This window comes from Narcine bancroftii, chromosome 6 (assembly GCF_036971445.1).
Source record: "Narcine bancroftii isolate sNarBan1 chromosome 6, sNarBan1.hap1, whole genome shotgun sequence".
Taxonomy (NCBI): Eukaryota; Metazoa; Chordata; class Chondrichthyes; order Torpediniformes; family Narcinidae; genus Narcine; species Narcine bancroftii.
This window is the reverse complement of record NC_091474.1, coordinates 250998074-251013764: the sequence shown is the minus strand read 5'-3', so window position 1 is coordinate 251013764 and position 15691 is coordinate 250998074. Positions and strand designations below refer to the sequence as shown.

The 15691-nt window shown below is 41.1% G+C and overlaps 1 protein-coding gene across 2 annotated transcripts in view; it reads right to left on the bottom strand.

Annotated features, from left to right (window-relative positions):
* LOC138737234 (zinc finger protein 318-like) overlaps positions 1-15691 on the bottom strand; it is a 99980-nt gene that overhangs the window by 61714 nt on the left and 22575 nt on the right. Inside the window, exons 1-2 of one of the 2 annotated variants that reach the window (XM_069887943.1) lie at positions 9565-9651; positions 7742-9055 (exon numbers count right to left, since the gene is read on the bottom strand). In XM_069887943.1, the coding sequence (XP_069744044.1) occupies positions 7742-8980 (1239 nt within the window). In that variant the 5' untranslated portion in view covers positions 8981-9055; positions 9565-9651. Of the gene's footprint in view, positions 1-7741; positions 9056-9564; positions 9652-15691 lie in introns of those variants that run through there. The other variant, XM_069887942.1, reaches the window with a different exon arrangement.

The window sequence follows — 15691 nt, the reverse complement described above, 5'->3', positions numbered from 1 at the left end:
TGGCTGACCAACATTTCAAAACAAAACCAGTCTTGTCTGGAGTTATTAATTTCAGTTAAGTATTTGCCAAGCCTGCTAGCCTTAGAAATCAATATGTAATCTGAGTTTAGTAATGAAATGGGTTTAAATGAAGAGCATTTTAATTTGTCCCTGTTTTTTTTTAATGCATCATATTAATTATGGCAGTAGAAAATGATTCAGTGAGAGTTTGGGTTATATATGCTAAGTTAAGTTAATTATATGCATGATAAGAGATATAAATAGATCCTTAAATTCTCTGTAAATTTCTGGGAGGTAACTGTCCTCCACTGGTGATTTATTGGACTGTAGTGAGCCCAAGGCTTTTGCAATTTCTTTTGGAAGTAAAGACGAGGTCCAAATTTGTTTGATCATCTTGGCCAAATTTAGGTAGTTCAACAGGGGATAAAAATTCATCAATCTTAGGTCTTCTGGGGACTCTGATTTATATAGGTTTGTATAAAACTGTTTAAATAATTCATTGATGCCTGTTGGGTTATGTGAAACTGAGCCATTTCAGTGTGTATTGAATATATTATTTGCGAACTCTCCTCTGCTCTCAATTGCCAGATCAAGACTTTATGTGCTTTTTCTCACGGCTCATAATATTGTCTAGTTCTTAGAATGTTTTTTTTTCAATTTCATAAATGTGCAGTGAATTGTCCTTTTTTGTTTACAAGCACTTTATATGTTTCTTTGGAGCTGCATTTGAAAATCCTTTTCAGAAATGCAGAATTTCTGTTTACAGTTCTTCTATGTCCACCATATATTTCTTCTTAATATCTTTTGTATGTGAGATTATCTGTCCCTAAGGTAGGCTTTTAATGCAGATGCCATCTGTGCGAGTTAGCTGATTTTTCTGGCATCAAAATAGTCAGAGGTCAATGATCCGACAAGGTTCTAGAATAGGTATTCAGATTCTAATGTTCTGCGAATTAACTGTGTTGATAACAAAAAGAAGTCAATCCTAGAATGGGAGTCGTGATGTGCAGAATAAAAGGAGTAGTCTCTGGTTCGAGGGTGTGTTTGCCTCCACACATCTATCAAATTTAGATCTTTCATAAAAGCTAAAGTAGTTTTAGCTGCTTTTATTTTGGATACTGTTTATATTGATTCGTCCAGGACAGGATCCAAACAGAAGGTGAAGTCAATCCTTACAAGTATATTTTGTTGTTCCCCCTGACACCTTAAGGAAGATATCTTCAGTAAAGGATTCATCATAGTTAGGTGCGTATAAGTTTTAAAATGTCCATGACTCTGAGTAAAGCTGATAATTAACAAATACATATTGGTCTGATGGGTCAATGATAGTTTTTACAATCATGACTGGGGGATTTTTTAATCAGGATGGCTACCTCCTCCCCCAACTGGCTTTGGAATTAAATGATATTACATGTCCTACCACTCTCCCCTTAGTTTTTTACATTCCATGTAGTGAGTTTCTTGTATAAAGGCAATATCAGTTATCTTTTTTTTTAGGTGTGTCAACTTGTTTCCTTTTAACTGTTCCATTCAGCCCATTCACATTAAGGCTAACAAATTTCACTACCTTATTCATTAATAGTAATCAAACACAATATATATGGAACACACACACACAAATAAAAATGTGTCTCCTGTGACAAAGTAGCAAAAGATCGGAAAAGGCACTGACATTGTTAACAAATTTAAAACTAAGAGTAAGAACAAAAATAAATATAAAAAGCCCTCCCTCCCTCTTCCTAATGCCGAGCTCTGAACCTTCAGCATAACCTCCCCACTAGGCTGGGATGTCCATCGTGCACTCATTGAAGAAGAACATTTCCAACTATTAAACAGTTTTCCTGGCCCAGGGCTCCAATCTAAAAAATATGAACTATTTATATAAGATTATTCAATTTTGAATACAACATTAAGTTAAAAAAAATGATCAACTCAAACAATTACTGTAAAAATCGGTCACCATAAAAAGTCAGTTTAAATTGGAACTCACCCATTATAGGTGGAAAAAGTGACTACAGTAAAGACACATATCCATGGCGATTCGTGAGGACGATGATTGCCTATCCAATTTTCATCCACCTGCTCTTGTTCACCATTTTATTTTCCTCCTGGCCAATTACGCAAGAGTGTTTTACTTCCCCAGGCACCTTGAAGAATCTCTTCCTTCTGTCAGATCAGGGAGTGTGACCCTCAGTGTTGCTGAGTGAAGCAAGGCAAACAGGATATTCTTAGACCGGAGTTCCTTCCTTACCTGGTCAAACTCCCTCCTCCTCTTCATTAGACCTGCACTTAAGTCAGGGAAAAAAAATAACTCTGGCCTTTTGTCAATCATAATGGGACGCTTGTGGTTTCTTGCTCCCCATGCAGCGTTATGTAAGATTTTATCCTGGTCCTGATACCTCAACAGACGTATCAAGATATGTCTCGGTCTCAGGCCCACAGACTTGATGGATCCTTTCAATAGCTATCGATTCACTAAAGTGTTCGTGTCCCAGAATGACTGGGATCCAGCCTGTAAAAAATTTGATAGATTCTTTTCCTCGGAGTCTTCCTTCAGGTTAAAGATATGGACATTATTATACCTGCTGTAATTTTCTAGCTGATCCACTTTTCCAAGCAGAAAGTCATTTTCCTTCCTTAGCGTCCATCTCTGTTAGTTGGTCCTCTACCATCCCAACGCGCTCTTCCGTGGCAGCCACTTGGGAGGTCAACTGGTTGAACATGTCTTTAAATCCTCTGTTCTGGAATCTAATTTATTTGAGGGGGCTTCGCTACCTCTTTGCATCTCTTGAAGGAGGACATATAGATCCCCTTCCTTCAGTGGTTGCCCTTAAGCTAACCGTGTTTGAGGGATGGATCATTCCTCAGACCTCAAAGCATTTGCGGCCGGCATCTTGCTTTTTTGCCAATGTCCCGTTTCTGAGATGAATTTCACTATCGAAGCTGAATTCTGCCCAGTAACTGTATTTATTTCGTTACGAGCCCAGAGGAACTCAAAATTCAGCAGCAATAGAAATTCACCAAGATAAATGGTTACCTAAACAAAAGTTTCTTTTAATTTTCTTTAAATATAATAACAGGATCAAACTTTAACTTATTACTATTTATTTAACCTAACTTAACCCCCTTCTTCTTCTAAGTGCACATGTATGTAATGTCTATGTGTTCAAGAAAGTTCTTTAATAGTTCAATCATTCACTTCTCCAAGTTCAACAGTATCAGACAATTCTTATACAGTGCATTGAATTTAACATTTATGAATTTTCACCAAGCTCTGATGCTTAAAGGTAAATGGTTACCACTCAGGAAGATACTTGATGGTTTCAGAGAGATATTTGTTGCTCGTTGGACACACACAAACTGATTTTCTCCGATCAGTGTCTTGCTGAAGAAACTTGCCCCATCATGGGTTTTCCAAATGATAACCTCTTCTTTCAGGTCACCACAGAGTTCCTCTTGTTTCCCTTATTTCAGGATAAACACTATAGCCAGCCATTTCCTCTTATAAGGACGACAAGGGGTTTGAACAGGCTGAACTCAGAATTCACAACCTGTCTTCAAAATGGGGTTTCAACAAGCCTGCCAGCTTGCCATGTTGCAGCCTCAAAAGCTACCGCAGAACTGACCTCTCTCTCTCTCTCTGCTTATAAAAATCAGAACCCCTCCCAAGGCTCCAAATCCAATCCTTAAAAGATCTTTATCAGCCTCTGCCTGTACATTGTTCCATTTACACCTACTTCTGAAGTTCCTTCCAAGGCAGTTCCATTGTCTTTTGCAAAGCCACTGGTGCCTGAATGTCCAGCTTCAGCAAAGCTCTTACATTTTAAATAAGATGTGAAGTGTAGGTATCTGTGAAGTGACCTACACTAAATCCCCACAATTCTCTATTTTATAAACATTTATTTATAATATAACCTGTAACACTTTGTTTAGTTCCCCATTTTTTACTCATGCTCTGGTTATATAGATAGTTTAAAAGCGCTTTTACGTGTTTTTAACATTCTTAAACTGCCAATATTTTGCCAATGCCTCGTTGCTGGAATGAATTTCACTATTAAGATTAAATTCTGGTCAGTAACTGTATTTCTTTACCTGGTTCTTCATTTCTTGCTCTAGTTGTTCAGCTAGCTTAAAGGCGACTTTAAGTGTTGTCAATGGTTTTGAAGTGCCATCATCTTACTACTTTGCTGACATCCCATGGCTGAGATGAAGTCCACTTTTAAGGCTAAATTCTGGTCAGTAGCTGTATTTCTTTGTTTAGTTGTTCATTTCTTGCTATAGCTGTTCAGCTAGTTTAAAGGCAATTTTGAGCATTTTTTAAAATGGTGTTTAACTGAATCCTTCTGAGGAGCCCTGGAGCTCATATCCTCCTATCTCCGCTGCATCATGTGACCCCCCCTTTAAGATAATTAACTTGAAACTATGGCATTAAGATGACTGGATCCAAGACATTCTTCCACACATACTTCTGTCACCTGTCTTGTCTCGTTCCCTAATAGGAGATCGAGTATTGCACTCTCTCTATTGGTACCTCTATATATTGATTTAGAAAACTTTTCTAAACACATTTGACAAACTCCAAGCCATTCAGCCCTTTTGTAGTATGGAAGTCCCAGTCAATATGTGGAAAATTAAAATCCCAACTATCACAACCTTATTTTCCTGCAGCTGTCTGTTGTCTTTCTTCAGATTTGCTCTTCCAATTCTCATTGACTATTGGGCGGTTTATAATACAACCCCATGAGTGTGGTCATACCTTACCCTTTCCTCAGCTCCACCCACATAGCCTCAGTAGAGGAGCCCTCTGGTCTGTCCTGCCTGAGGACAGCTGTGATATTGTTGTAACTATGTCTAAAATGTTTTGGCTGCACGCATAGCTGAGGAAATTTTTACTCAGATAATTTACAACAGACACAGAGTTTTACCAAATGACACCCAAACTCTCTTTACTTTTTCAAAAAAATGGAGTGAGCTATTTATAGAAATTTACACAAACTTGACTTCAAGGCATAAGGGAGGTTTGCGAGCCATTCGGTTGATTGATGGCTCTAGTGGTAACGCTCACTCCTGGCAACTGTGGGTCGCTCTGATTAGAGCATCCTAGCAGATATTTTCCCTGATGAGCAATGCCACTCCTCCCTCTTCCATCCACCCCCCCATTCTACTGTATCAAAAGCAACAAAAGACCGTAACAATGAACTGCCAGTCCTGCTCCTCCTGCAATCAAATTTCAATAATGACCAAAATGTCATAATTTCACGTGGCAATCCATGCTCTAAGCTCGCCTGCCTTTTCTACAATACTCCTTGCATTGAAATAGATGAACCTGAGAACATTTTCACCGTGTTCAAACTATTGATTTCTAACATTGCGTGCAAATTTAACAATTTTTTCCCTCCTCCACCCCTCTATCAGCTTTGGCACTTTAGTTTCCCTCCCCCGCAAATCCAGTTTAAACTCACAGGAGCAGAAAACCTTCCCACAAGGATATTAGTCCTCCTCCAGTTCAAATGCAAACCGCCCAGTCAGAACAGATCCCACATTCCTCAGAGAGCCCAATGATCGAGAAACCTGAAGTCCTTCCTCCTGCACCATCTCTTTAGCCACATGTTAAGCTGCACTAAATGCCCTGACCAGTGAAGAAAAGCATCCCAAATGCATTCCTTGACACCCTTTCTACCTGTGTGGCCACTTTCGTTGAATGATGTAACGGCATCCCCGAGTCCTTCTGTTCTACAACACTCTCCAGGGCCCAATCATACACTGTGTAATTCCTGTTTTGGTTTAACCTATCAAAGTGCAACATCTCATACTTGTCCAAGTTCAATTTTATCTGCCATTCCTTGGTCCATGTTCCAAGTTCATCTTGTAATCTTAGATAATCTTAATCATCCATTCTACCACCAATTTTGGTATCACCTGCAAACTTACTAACCATGCAAATTATTGTCATGCAGGTTATTAATTGAGATGACAAACAAAATGTGACCCAGCACTGATCCCTCTGGCACACCACTGGTTACAGGCCTCCAATCTGTGTAACATTCCCCCACTACCATTTCCTTCCATCAAGCCAATTCTATATCCAATTAGCCAGCTCAATATGGATCCCATGCAATCTAACCTTCTGGACTACCTGCCACATACCTTGTCAAAAGCCTTGGCAAACTCTTTGAACACAATGATTTCTGTTTGTCATTTCTTCCAAAAACTCAATCAAATTTATTGTATAGTATTAGCCACTCACAAGCCCTGCTTTTATTCTTCTCCCACTGCCTCTTTGCTGCTCTCTTTCGGCTAGATGTTCCTTCAGTTTGCAACTTGACTTGCATGGTTTTCCTTTTCTCCCCACACTACTTCATTTATTTAAAACAGAAACTGGAATATATTAAATACTGTAATTGCTGACTTGATTTTAGTGAATCCACAGTATCAGTCACACCATTAGCCAAATTAAATACATCCCAAAGAACAATGAAAGGATTATTTTCAATACTGGGGAAATATTCACTCTCATTTTATATTACCAAATATCAATTGTTAATGACTCGACCAATGGCTCGTTTCTAAAAAGAAGCACACATCATTTTTAAACCAGCAGTGTTCCTTTGTACTCATTTTCTAAAATTACATTATTAAACAATAAATGAAAGTAAGTTTGACAGACAAGTTGAACAATTTACATAGGCAGACATTCTTGCTGCAACCGAACAGATACTTGTAAAGGACTACAATAGTAAACCAAATGAATTGTATTAAAAGATACAATAAATACAACAAATACTCACAGTAAAACCAAACTTAAATCAATGGTTATCTACTTTCCAACACGAAAATACGCACCAATGTATGCTCAAGACATAGCAGAGCCCAAATGTTCAAATTTTCCTTTAGGGAGCCCATATCCCCATAGCACTCAAGGATTGAAAATCTACTATGACCGTCATGAATCCACTTCTCAAGACTTCACTCATGTTGGCACACAGATGCACTACTTTCCTGTAATCCATTGTGTACAATTTGTTTCTGAAACATGGTTCCATGGCATTGGAAACCACTCAATACCTTATGTGAAAAATGGCTGTTCTTTAGTCTAGTGTTAGTTATTAACAAACATATTGTTACTAAACCCAACCCATATATTTTACACAATAATCTGTAACTATCCAGAGGATGACTTAGTCTGATTATTATATATTAACTGTTTTGATTGAATGGTTTTTGTCAAGTTAGAACTAAGTAAACATCAAAACTGCAACAAATGTATATACTCGTGTAATAGTTGAGTTTTAGGGGACCAATTTTATGGTAAAATTTAGGGAGTCAACGATGCTGCTTTTGACTGCAGTAAGTACCTGCGTTGTCGGGCTGTTGGGAGCTTGTATGGGCGGGCAGGTGGCCAAGATTGGGTGGGAAGCCCATGTCCTGGGCGTTGGGAGCTCTGATGGGCAGATGGCCGAGGCAAGGATCCACGGTTGAGGCATAGAGCTGGTGGGCGAGCGGATGGGGCGAGGATCCACAGTCAGGGCATCAGGAGCTCTGGGGATGGGCAGCTATGGTCTGGGCTAGAAATTGCGGTCAGGATATTGGGAGTATGGATGGATGGGCAGACAGCTGTGCCCAAAAACTTTCGGGGGGGGGGGGAAAGAAGAGGGGAGGGGTTGGGGGTCAATTTTTACATGGCACTGACTTTACACGAGTATGTACGATATTTGAAGACACATACATAATAATTACAAACCTTTCGCTTCTGCTCAGCTTTTCTTTTCTCTTCCTCAGTTGACTTGGATATCGTCATTCGATTCGAGCATGATACTGGAATATTGGTTGGTGTAGGTGTTGTCTGCACTTGCACCAATACTGATTCTTCTCGTTTCTGGTCCTCATTGTTTATGGGAGCCTTGACTGTTTCAATGACCCTCAGGTTTGGACGCGAGACATTTGGCTGATGCATAACTACTACCATTGGACTGCTAGGCTTACTATCTTGTGGAGGTGGACACGTTGGCCAGGCAGGAGTTGAGTATGTGAGGTAAGGGTCATAGTGATTAAAGTTAGGAATTCGTGGATTTGGCAGATAGTTTATTGCAGGTATGGGATACTGACCACATGGCGGCATGACATAAGCTGGTGGTGGAGTTGGCAATAAACCAGGCTTACAAGTTACTGGAACTGTTGGAGCAGAATATCGTGGAACTGCCCTCTTAGGTTCTTTGGCCTTTACAGTCATTTTCTTTCTAAATGATTGCTTGGTTTCTTTCAACCCTGGGCAAGAGATATTTTCTTGTTTTGACAAATTCATCTGAGACTGAGGCTCTGGTGATTTTACATCTTTTCGATTCTTCCTTTTATCCAAAGAGCCAGAATGATGAGATTTTAATGGGCCGTCAGAAGATCGTGTTGAAGTTTTTTTTCCATGGAGACGTTCCTGAGTGCGTGCTGCCAGTTTGCTAATCTCTGAAACACCTATATCAAGCCAAATGGTTTTCAATAGGTCATGGATCTTTTCGTACTCTTTATCAGGTTTCATATTTGTCACACTGGACAATCTCTCAGGCAGACTGGTTTGACGTACAGGAAGATTTCTGCTTGAAGGAGATCTAAATTTACTAGACTCAGTCTTCTCTTCTTCATCCTCTCCGTACAGGAATCTTTCCTCCTCCTCTATATCTGGAAAGTTATGTTTCCTTTCTTGCAAATTGTTGTTGTCAACCTCTGCCAATAAGCCAAGAATACGAGAGAATTCATGGTTTTCTTGACTGGCTTGTTCATGTGGGAGTAGGAAGTCTGTCACGCAGTCCTTATTTTCAGATGGAATGTCCAGTTCTGAATTTGTGCCATATTTAGCAAAATGGAAGTAGGCATTTGTTAAACCAGGGAGCCCACCTGTCTCACTATCTTGATGCATTTCTCTGTTGTCTCCCATGAAAGAGTATCGTTCAGCCTCAGGAAAAGTTGGAACATGCTGTGGTAACCGCATGAAGCTTTCCAATGGAGAGTAGCAATCTTGATGTTCACGCTTTTCAGTCACTGGAATGCCACAATATTCATCAAACTAAAGAAAGTTACCAAAATTAAGAGTTAGGATAAATCATATTTTTAAGTTTATATTCACACTTTTTTCAATATCATTTTCTGTTCTCCACAAACCATGACTATGCTTTAAATACTTCTAGTTTTCAACTTGTGGGTAATCAAATGGCAATCTCTGAACAATTAAGGCCATCGTAATGTAAATGATGCACATTTTAATTAGTTCACTTGCCCCATTCTCCCGAGCCTCTATCTCTGAATCAGCACGAATCTTTTCTATCCGTATATTATTTTTACTTTGGGAGCTAAAACAAAAAGTGAAAGTGTTCTTTCTCTTGTATTATTAAAGTTCACACCTGCTGACTGAAATAAATGAGGGAAGTGTGTACTCTTTACAATGCAAGTTTCAATCTCAACTATTACCCCTTTGCCTCATCTTTTCCCACAATCAAGAAACCCAAACACTCCTTCCATTAAAGGAGCAATTTACTTGCACTTCATCAAATCTAGCATATTGGATTCAGTACTTACAATGTGGTCTTCGCTTTACTGAAGAAAGTAAAGGCAGTCTGAGAGTCAATGCGTGTCACTTTAGTTATCAGTCCCAATCCCACCCTGACCTCTCTCATTGACTCCAAATTGTTCAAGGGAGAGCACTTCATCTTCCATCTATCTAGGTAGGTTCCAATCCTGTGAATTTAAAAATGTACTTAAGCTTCCGATAACGATATCCTTGCTTTTCTTTCTCTGCACAGGGTTGGCCATATAGACAACCTATGATATGGGGTGGAGGGGTTATGTTCCAAGAAAATGGACCAGAATTTTAAGCCACATCGATGCAGGTGCAGACTTGCATCGAGAAACTCTGGTTGAAAAATTATGATTTTCTTTTTTTTCTGTACAAATTCATGAGAGCAAATTTTATTCTCTATTTCACTTTTTTGTGCAATAATTTGTTAAATCTGCCACAGTGAATTTTCATAATGTGTAGAATGACAGGAAATTCTGTGACCCAGGCCATGACTCTCGAATGTTATGTGGCCCCCCGGGTGCTTGGGTCAGGAATGTCTTGGATCAAGTCCACACCATTTTTAAATGGGAGGGAGAACATTCAGAAGTTGTGGTATATATTGGAACCAATGATGGAGGTAGAAAATGGGATGGCGTCCTGCAAAACCAAGATGGGGAGTTGTGACAAAGGTTCAGAGTTGGACTTCCAAGGTGGTAAACTCTGGATTATAACAGTGATATTCAGAAGAGGAGAAAAGGGCACATGTATAAATGGCTGAGCAGTTGCCCAAAGAGGCAGGGTATAAACAATTGGGATCTCTTCTGGACTGAGGTTACCTATACAAGAGAGACAAATTACATCTAAACAGAAGGGGAGCAATATTCTGGCTGGGAGATTTTCTGGGTTCATCCAGGAAACTTAAAATTAATTTGATTGGGATCTAAGAGGGACTGAAAAGATTAAGGATCACAAGGAAGGCAAAGGAAATGTGTTGAAACAGAATAATACCTGAACAATAGGAGGACAAGTATTGAGGCATTGCAGGTAAACTTCATGTTTATTTTAATGCAAGAAGCTGGTGAGGAAAAGCAGATGACCTCAGGACATGGAATAGTTGCAGAACAACAGGATACAGAGATATGGTTGGAAGACCAGGATCGACAGCTCATTTATCCGGTGAGCTGTAAATCCAGGTCTGATAGGTACAGTTGTCAAAGAAGATAACTGAAAAATAGTTATCTGGTGAGTGTATACTATACGCCACTAAACAGTCAAGAGTAGCTAGAGGATCCAAAATGTAGATTGCTGACTTTAATATAAATAGCAAAGCTGTTGTTGGTGATTTCAACTTCCCCAATATTGAATGGGAACACCAAAGAGTTAGGGGATTAGATAGGGTGACATTTGTTGTGTCCAAGAAAACATACTCCAGCAATACAAAGCAAGGGGCAATATTGGACCTCTAATGGAGGAATTAAGTTGGTCAGGTAACAGAGGTATTTTGTAAGGAAACACTTAGAGACCAGCATCAAGAGTGCTATCAACTTTAAGATAGTTGTGGGAAAAGATGACACTGGTTAGAACCTAGAACGTTACAGCACAGAAAACAGGCCATTTGGCCCTTCTAGTCTGTGCTGAAACATCATTCCACTGGTCCCAATGACCTGCACCAACTCCATAACCCTCCAAATCATTCTCTTCCATGTACCTATCCATTTTATTCTTAAAACTTAAGAGTGAGCCCACATTTACCATGTCAGATGGTTGCTCGTTCCACACTCCCACCACTCTCTGAAGTTCCCCCTAAACTTTTCCCCTTTCACTCTAAAGCCATGTCCTCTCATATTTATCTCTCCTAATCTAAGTGAAAAGACACTTGTCTGTCTATACCCCTCATAATTTTGTAAACTATCAAATCTCCCCCCATTCTTCTACGCTCCAAGGAATAGAGTCCTAACCTGTTTAATCTTTCCCTGTAACTCAACTTCTGAAGACCTAGAAACATCCTGGTAAATCTTCTCTGCAGTCTTTCAATCTTACTGATATCCTTCCTGTAGTTTGGCAACCGAAATGTACACTACTCCAAATTTGGCCTCACCAATATCTTATACCTCACCATAACATCCCAACTCCTGTACACAATGCTTTGATTTATGAAGGCTAAGATGCCAAAAGCTTTCTTTAGAATCCTGTCTACACTTTCAGGGAATTATGTATCTGTATTCCCAGATCCCTTTGTTTCTCCACACTCACAGTGCCCTACCATTTACAGAGTTATGTCCTATCTTGGTTTGCCCTTCCAAAATGCAGCACCTCACATTTGTCTGCATTAAATTCCATCTGCCATTTTCTGGCCTATTCTTCCAGTTGGTCCAGATCCTTCTGCAAACTTTGAGAGCCTTCCTCACTGTCCACAACACCTCCAATCTTAGTGTCATCTACTGACACTCCCAATCTCCTCCTCCTGCATCTGAGCATGGGTGCTATTATCCCCATGCGTTGCATCGCTTAAGTCATCACTGCTCCCAACGAAGGTAAGGATGTGACCGTGACAAGGTCAATGTAGAACAGGCCAATGCGCTGAAGCATGTTGAGGTTAATAAAGTGGGTGGCACAGTCATGTAGCAGCGCAATGCTATTACAGTGCCAGCAATCCTGGTTCAAATCCCCAACACCATGTGCATTTCCTCCACATGTTCCAGTTTCCTCCAACCCTCCAAAACCACCCAGTGCTCGTGGGTTAATTGGTATACTTGGGTGGCATGTGGGCCGCAAAGGCCTGTTATTTTGCTGCATTGCTACATTTAAAATTAAAAATAAGTGCTTGTGGCGACCTATTTAACAGCAAGTGAACCACCTCACAAAATGGCAGATGTACTGTGTAAAATGCAGAAAATCGACTTGCATCCAACACAGGTTTTTATCTGGGCTGATGACATCACTTTCTGACCATGAGACAGAAGCAGTGATGCATAAGCCCAGCATGCAAGCCTGGAGGTGTCAGTCTTACACTAGACTCCACAGCGTTTACATCAACTTCCCCGCATATACATCAACTCGACAACATGTAGAGCGATTCTACAAATGTGTACAGTGATTCCACAATGTGTACACTGACTTCTATAGTAGCTCAGTATAGAATACTTCTTTCCACTGGTAACCCCGATGGTCCAAATGATATTTGACCCCAACATGGAAAATGTTTCTTCGATACATGCTGTGGCTCTGAAATTGCCAACGTTTTGGACTTCACAACCACATGCATGGTTTGACCAAGCAGAAGCCCAATTCCAGTTGAGGAAGATAACATCTGATTCCACTCTGCAGCAGCCTCTGAAAGAGGGCAAGTAGATGGCGCTCAAGAGCCTGCTCATCCCTACCTTTGGCCTCTCACGACGTGAGCGAGCAGCCCATTTACTTCACTTGGACGACTTGGGAGACAGGACCCCTTCTGCGCTCATGAATGAAATGCTGGCACTAGTGGAAGAGCATAGGCCCTGCCTCATGTTCAACCAGGCTTTCTTGGAGCAGTTGCTGAAGATATTCACATGTTGCTGGCTGATGAGGATTTCAGTGATCCACAGAGAGCTGCGGCCTGTGCTGACATTCTACGGCAGGCTTAGCAAGAAAGCATAACATCTGTAGGACAGGTCACCAGATCCCGCTCACACCAGTAGGACCGTGCAACTCCAACATTAGACTGGCAGCAGGGTCAATCAAATCCATTATCAGACTGACAGTCAACCAGGAGACAACGGAACGAAAATAGCACCCATTAGTGTTTCTACTATCAAAGATGAGGTGCAGAAGCTCACCGCTGCCGACCTCCCTGTGCATTTTAGGGAAATGCTGGGACCAGCTGTTGCTAATGGCTGCGGTGGCTGGCCATCAAGACAGCCTTTTATATGTCTGGGATAGACTTTTGGGCTGGCGTTTCTTAGTGGATACAGGGGCTGAGATGAGAGTGCTTCTCCCTTCGGGGCATGACACACATATCAGAAAACCTGTGAAAGCCACAAACTGCAGTACTATCCAAATATTTGGCACTGGTAGGATCCCGCTTCAGTTCAGCAGTACTAAGTTCATGTGGACATTCACATTGGCCGCAGTCGCACAACCACTACAAGAGCTGATTTTCACAGAGCACACGGCTTGCTGGTTGATCTATTCATACCAATGCTTTCCAGACCTTCGCCCGAGGTGAGGCCAAGCTGCCAGCCCGCATTTAGACTCCATTTTTTTGGAGAATGATTTTGCCAGGTTGTTGGCGGAATTCCCTGCAATAATTATGCCATAATTCACCTCAGCAATGCCGAAACATGGGGTACAACACCACATACCAACCTAAGGGCCACCACTGCATGCCCAAGCTCACTGGCTCCCTCAAGATAAACTTTGATTGGCCAAAGAGAAGTTTGAAAGGATAGAGGACATGGTAGTGTACAATGGTCTGATAGCTCTTGTGCCTCCCCGCTCGCTCTACCTGGTACCCAAGGCCGCAGGCAGATGGAGATGTCAAGGGGTAAATTAGATATATGAACTAATCATACTGAAACAGCTTGTGAAGATTGAGATAACAGAATAAAGTAATGCTAGCCATGTGCAAAGCAACTCTTTATATCAGGATGCACAATGTGATCAAAAGCAGATGTCCAAGATATGCTGAAACGTGATTATGACTACTTGCAAAATGTGCTGATATGTTGTAAGGAAGTATTTACTCCATTATTTAACTATACATATACAAGTGTATGACAGGACCTTGTTCTTTGAGAGACCAGCTGCAGAGCTGTCAGCAGATGACTGACTGCTTGCAGTTCCTCTGGTCTCTCCAGCTTAAGCTAAAGGTAATCAACCAAGTGATTTGGATCACTAAACCCCGTTGTGCAAGTTATCAGGTTTAACATTGGCATCACGAACAGGATTCTGCTGGGAAGGGGACCTTCGGACAGAGTAGGCAACCCTAGGTGAAGACGGAACCTGGACCACCGAGCTAAAAAATGCACTGACAAGCCCGTTGTGTTCCTCACCGATCCAACTCCTGGAAACACCTTGGTCCCTCATCCAAGAGGTTGACCCTGTTCCCCGCCAGAATCAAAACAACGATAAGGTAGGATTGGAGTAATTAAGAAAGATTACAATTTAAGGAGACACTTTGTCACAAGGTTTGTTGGCCTGGGGGAGGGGGGAGGGAAACATAAACAGATATAGAATTTGGAGATCAGGCCAGGGACAAGGGACAAGGGACAAGCCTTGGACAAGAGTGAAGGGAGCTCCCCAGTACAACCAGGTGTTACATAAATTCAGATAAAGGTCCGGACTACAGAAAACTGAGTGCAGCACTAACCAAGAGATTAGGGAACGAGGCATGGCCTGTTGGAGGGACATGGAATAAGGAGACATTAGAAAAAGCAGAAAAATTATTGTGGGAAGAAAAGGGAGGGAAAAAGTGTTTTCAAGCAAATAAAAAAATGGAAGGAAGAGGCAGAAATACGTCATGAGCAGTCAAAAAAATAATAGTTGGAGAGAAAATGCAGCCAGACGGGGAATAACAATCATGAAGAGTCAGGGAGAATTAAAGAATTGGGCAGAGTGTGCTTAGCACTATAAACAAACCAAAAAGATGCCAGAAAAAGATGGTAAGATTCCTGCAGGGGAGGAAAATCCATTGTCCAGTATGGCAATTTTATTTGCAGAGTCAGAAAGGGAAGACGATGAGTCATGGGTTTGTCCACCTCCATATGCCCCAATAAATCAAGATCAGGGTGACCTATCTGAAGTAATAGAAGGTTCCTCCCCAGATGTCTATAGGAGAGGGGATGAAGTTTAGATCCAGACAAAACAAATCACCAACCAGTCATCCCACTTACCCCACTAGAATAGTCCCCAATCCACGGGAGGGCTTAAAGAAAACTAAGGGACAAGGCATGGAGGAACCAACCATGGAAATATATACCCCATTGAAGCTCACGAGATGATGCTCATACGTCAGGGGGCACCTGATAGAAATCAAATGGACCAGAATTTGTTCAATACCTTCGCACCACGGTCCGAGTGTATGGCGCACAACCCCGCGACTAGTATATGGCATTGGAAGCAATGTTGACCCCCCTGAGAAAATCAGAAATGGAAACAGAAAATGATCAA